The 6,141-nt window shown below is 30.5% G+C and overlaps 1 protein-coding gene across 1 annotated transcript; it reads left to right on the plus strand.

The window, feature by feature from the left end:
* The first annotated feature begins 2,331 nt into the window (after positions 1-2,331).
* On the plus strand, positions 2,332-4,794 carry LOC131042292 (WAT1-related protein At5g07050). The gene is made up of 7 exons (XM_057975634.2): positions 2,332-2,680; positions 2,830-2,892; positions 3,181-3,297; positions 3,377-3,614; positions 3,688-3,849; positions 4,400-4,551; positions 4,632-4,794. Exons 1-7 carry the CDS (start codon positions 2,463-2,465, stop codon positions 4,792-4,794), a joined length of 1,113 nt encoding a protein of 370 aa, XP_057831617.2. The 5' UTR covers positions 2,332-2,462.
* The last annotated feature ends 1,347 nt before the right edge of the window (positions 4,795-6,141 follow it).

The raw sequence follows: 6,141 nt of genomic DNA on the forward strand, positions 1-6,141 counted from the left end.
TTCATTTTTGGAAATTATGTCATTCCCTTCCTCCAACAAAGTTCAAATTGTGTAATCATTATTTTCTTGACTTTTGCATTAATCAATTTTTGCAAGCCTTGTCCTACAATTCAAAATTCAAATTTTTACTCTAGTGCATGATTTTTACCACTATTAGTCCTACCTATCCTATCCCCGTTAGATGAAGCATTAGTATTAAGGCTTCCCAAGGTTTAATTACTGAGGAGATGGAGCCTAATTTGGGTGAATTATTTAATGAGGATCATGCTAATTCTTCTCATCCTAATCATGTGCCTATTTACCCCATTGATGGATCTTATGATGAAGAAAAAACTTTAACTAGGGTTTCTTTAGATCAACTTTCTACATTGGACAATCAATTTGATAGCTTTCAACAATGGATGTCCCAAAAATACCCTAATAGTGAAGCTCTTCCATTAATTGAAGGTCTTAAGCACATGCTTCAAAGTGATAAGAATGGAATTGATATATTGTGTGGCATTGCACATATTGTTGACTCTAATGTCATGCCTATCAAGAGTTGTACCGAAACCCTGGGTTACTCACAACCTTCAACACATGTCAATTCATCTATTCCTTTGACCAATCCTATGACTAATATTCCTACTTTCACATCTAGCATTGACTACTTCAACTCAAAATGTCATTCCTACAACCATAGGTCATGGGGGCAATCCCTCTTCTTCATTTAATCCTCCATTGTTACCTATGTCTTCCATAAGTGTTCCTACTATTCCTTGACCAATCAGTGTGACACAAGGGGGCAACTCTTTCAACAACTTTATTCCTCCTTTAAGTGTCCGTTTTCCTACCCAATCATCACCAATGCCTACTTATCATAATGTCCCACCACCTTATTCTCAGTCCATGCCTTTTTTCAACAACATCACACAACCTTCTCAATCACCTATGTCTAACATCAATTTTTCCACCGAAATGACAATTAACAATCTTGCCCAAACTGTGTCTTCCTTACAACAACAAATTGCTTCAATGAGTCAATCCAAGTTTAGTGTACCCACCTTTGATGTTGCTAGCCCATTTTCTTTTGATATTGTTAAAGTTGTGCCACTTAAACATGTTGAGATCCCTCAATTGGAACTCTATAATGGAAAAGGTGATCCTCGTACGCATGTCAAAACATTTAAAACCTTGTGTACTGATTTTGCTTATGATTCTTTGTTAAAAACTTGAGTGACCTCTAGGAATGTATGTCACTTAGTAGTTGATATGTGTCTAACAAGGGTAGATTTCCCAACATGGTCATATTTAATATCATCACCATACTTCTTGATCCTCATGCTAATGGAGTGACTCATCCCATAAATATGTAGTGTCCCACACAAACATTGTAGTAAATCCCCAAAGATTTTCTTAAACACAACTTGTACTTACACACATTTAAACATTAAAAGTCAAGGAAACTAAATTATTGTGGTCCACATTTTTGTAAATTATATTTGTGAGTGATAGTTCTAATATATATATAGGTGCATATCTACACTTAAATGTGAACTTGAGCAAATAATAGTGTATTAATTTGTAAAATCTCATACTTTATATGAATAAGAACTTCAAGTCTAGCACATTGATGAATTAGTTTCCAATGTCATCATATTACCACCTTCAAAATCTAACTAAATATCATATTTAAAATTATTTTAATTTCAATTCAATTTACTATTTATTCCAATTATCAGTGTTACACTTTACTTATGAAGTTTTATTATTGTTCAATTATTTATTCTAGAATAAATTATAATGGAAAACACATCATCCACCACAATTTATTAATCAACTTCATAATCATAATGAAATTATAAGAATCACTATTTGAAAATCCACCTTTTGATTAAACCTCCATCTTAAAAACCCTATATCATAAATAGAGCTTTCTTCACTGCAATTATTTGCTAAAACTCCTTTGATCTTTGCTTCCATGCACTAACGATTCACCAATAAAAATGATAATAACTTCAAGTCGGTTAAATCAACCTTTGAAACAATGATGAAACGTCCACGTAAGGAACTATACAATATCACGTATGATGATCATTGACCCCTGAATGCGCAACACCATTTTAGTGATAAACATATGTTCTTTTTGTACTGGTTAATTAACAAGGAAAATAGCAAAGCAAGATTTGACACACACCATTTAGTGCTTTTATATGTGACCATGAGCAAACGCACTAAAGCGATTCGAATTACTCGAGATCATATTCTACTTTCGCCTTTGATTATTTTCTATTTAACCGTTGATGTAGGGAAAAATTAGAAAATAAATGATCTTTCCTGATAGATTGGCAGGCAAGTTTGTAATCTGTTAAAAAAGCAATAAATTGCATGTATGGTCTTTCAGCTTAAGCAAAGAGAGCTAACATAGCTGATTCAATAGAGGAGGGGAAATAAAGAAGACAAATCTGTGATTAGATTAAATAATGGTTGAATTTGGAAACTGTTGCTTTGGAGGTTCATCATCATTCCATGAAATATGGAAGCCAAGCTTGGCCATGATACTTGTTCAGATTTGCTTTGCAGGGATGAATATATTATCAAAAATTGCACTGGACCAGGGAATGTCTCACTTTGTATTGGTAGTTTACAGGCATTTAATCGCTACAATAGTTACAGCCCCTTTGGCTTATATCTTGGAAAGGTGAGAAAAAGACAATAAAATTTCTTAGTATTGATGGTTTTATCATGTTAATAATATATTTTAGGGTTTCAAGAAGAAAGTAGAGCTTCAACCCAAATAAAGTAAACTGTGGAAATGTATTTTAGTGTGATCTGTTTGGTTTGTGGCAGGAAGACCAGGCCAAAGCTAACAATCAGAATCTTTTGTGAAATTTTTATCAGTAGTTTGGTCGGGTAATTATTCATAACTTTATCTACAGGCTATAGATTAGGGCTCTCTTTCAGGATTTTATCTATATTTTATCTATATGTTTGTACTTGAGCAAGGATATAAGGTTTCCTTCACTAGTTTCTTTCCTCTTGAACTCTTGAACCAGTTATTATATTAATATATATTATTAGTGGCTTGTCACTTTCGCCAAACAAAAAAAAATAAAAATTATTCAAAACTTAATTAATTGTTTCAGTTTTTTATTCAGTGAGTTTCTTGCTTTCTAACTGATTATAAATATATATATGCAGGATCACACTGAATCAGAATTTTTACTACACAGGATTGAATTATACAACTGCGACATTTTCAACTGCACTGCTCAACCTAGTACCTGCCGTTACTTTTCTAATGGCTATTGTTTTTAGGTAAGGTTTTAGCTTGTTCTTCACTTTTAGAATAGTGTGATCTAATAATTTGTTTTTTAACTTTTACATCTTATTGTAGGATGGAAAGTCTAAACATTAGGAGTCTGGCTGGTCAAGCAAAGATAGTTGGAACTTTAATTTGTGTGGGGGGAGCCATGACAATGACATTGTACAAAGGAATTAAATTACAGCTGTGGTCATCACCTTTCCATTTGAATCAGCACAATGAAAGCACTCACAAAACTGAAGATTTGACAAAAGGTTCTTTGTTGGTGTTGATGTCTTGTATCTCCTTTTCAGCATGGAACATTTTGCAGGTAATTTCATTTCTTCTACAACCATACCAAGTTGCATGTGTTGATCTAATATTGTTCCCACTTCTCATTGCAGACAAGCATAACTAAGAAATATCCAGTTCAGTACTCCAGCACTGCCCTAATGTGTTTTTTGGCCACAATACAATCTGCTATTATAACGCTTATTTTTGAAAGAGATCATTATGAGGTGTGGGTTTTAGGTTGGAATGTCCAGCTTCTTGCTGCTATATATTCTGTATGTATCTTTAATCTTCTTCTAAGTTTTGAAGTTTGCTTTTCATTGTTATCTTTTAAGTTTTGAAGTTTGCTTTTCATTGTTATCTTTTGTTGTTATTTGATATGGAGTATATTAGTTTATGTTAATATTTCTTTAATTAAGAATTTAAGATCGAGTAGCATTTATTATATCCAAATCATATGATTCCAATCTCATCTATTATATTATATATATAAGCGTTGTAAACTTTGGTAGATGGCATAATCAAGAAATACAGTGTCATCCTTATCAATTGTATTAACTAAACTTAACTACAGTTCTTTAATAAAATTTCTCTTTTAATTTTAATTTTATTTATGCCAATTAAAATTACTTTATTTTTTCTTTAAACTGATTGAAAGAAAAACCTTTATTTTCTTCCTTTTATTTGTATTTTATCTTGAAATGATATTTTCTTATACAATGGTATTATAGGATCTTTCTCCTCCTATGTTATAGCTAGATTGGATTTTTAAATACCCTAAAATTATAAAGTTTTTAAACTTGACATCTTTCTTGAATTGTGCAGGGTGTTGTAGCTTCAGCAATATCTTTTTGTTTGATGACATGGTGTATAGAGAAAATGGGTCCTGTATTTACTACTATGTTTTGGCCACTTGTATTAATAATAGTAGCTTTATTGGGCTCTATACTTCTTGACGAGAAGTTTTATTTAGGAAGGTAATTATTATTTTTTCATATGTTATAAGTAGTTTTTTAATTTTTTAAGTATTTTAATATTTATGTATTTGTGTATGCAGTGTTATTGGTGCGGTTCAGATTGTTATAGGTCTATACATTATGCTTTGGAGTAAAAGCAAAGAAATGGAAAAGATTGTAAAGACTACTAGTACACTATCTTTTATCTCTAACAATAAAGAATCAAATAGTGCGGAACAAAAAGAAGAATTGATGACAAATTGATTTTCTTTTTCTTGTTTTTTTTTCCTAAAATCTATATTAAATATTTTAAAGTAAAAAAAAAGTCTACTATACATTTATTTTTAATTATGAAGAACATTTATCTTAAAATTTATCATTGTTTCTATGGTAGGAGTTATGTTATAGTCATATTTAAAAGTTCTTAATATATATTAGCTTTTTGAATAAATATGATATCTTCTAACAAATACAATTTGTGATACAAGTTATTATACAAATATCTTTAATCTTTTTAATGTTAATAACTAAATTATTATTAATTGTAGTTTATTATTATAAGGATAGACACTAAATCAAAACATTTCTAGGAAATAGATCTAAAAAATAAATATAAGTTGTATTAGAACCATAGAAATGTTCATAAATATTTTGTGAACATAATTTAAATTAAACCCTATCAATATGATGTGTTGCCAATATCTTCAACTAATTTGCATCTAGAAGAATTTAAAATGAACACATACAATTAAAAAAAGATCATTGAAAAAATTAAAGATTAAATCATTACTTTAATACTAGATAATGATGAGTTATAATTGTCACTCTCCATTTCTCATACAATTTATATTTTATATAGATTGTATTATCACATGAATAACAATTTCATATTTAATAATCATGGTGATATTTTATATGATTCAAGAGATTTGACTAGGGAGGTATTTGTGAATGTCAAAAAAATTATATTTTCATGCTCAAATGTATATATTATAATGTTTCTAATATTACATTAGTCCTTGTGAAAATTTGTGTATTATAACAAACCATGTCATAATATCTATAATAAATTTTGCTAACATTACATTACTTCTTGTGAAGTATGTATTGCTAGGTACCATGTCATCCAAATTATATTTTGTATAGTGTCATCTGTAGGATTTTGCCAAGATCAAGGGCACAATGAAAAGCATAAAAGAGACAATAGAATGACAAGAACAAACTGTATTCTCATCAATATGCAAAATGATCAACTGGATTAACCAATACAATGAATATAGGCCTGCTTATATAGGCAAGGCCATATGGATGTATGAGCACACAAATATGACATGTGGCTCAATGAGAAACAAGGGTAGGTAAGAAATACTAGGGGTAGTTTGGAGAAATAATATAATATTCCACAAGAGGTGGATGACCCACCGAATGTGGAGTGTAACAGCAAAATAAGACCACAAAAGGTGGAATTTCTCCTACAAGCTCTATCCCTATGTGCACACTTCCCTAAGTGTCTCAAATCCAAACTACGAAGAGATGCATTATCCTAAGTTAACTTAAGTAAGTGTAATAATATCCAAAATGAATATTTATTTACACCAACACCCCCCCTTA

This window comes from Cryptomeria japonica, chromosome 3 (genome assembly GCF_030272615.1).
Source record: "Cryptomeria japonica chromosome 3, Sugi_1.0, whole genome shotgun sequence".
NCBI lineage: Eukaryota > Viridiplantae > Streptophyta > Pinopsida > Cupressales > Cupressaceae > Cryptomeria > Cryptomeria japonica.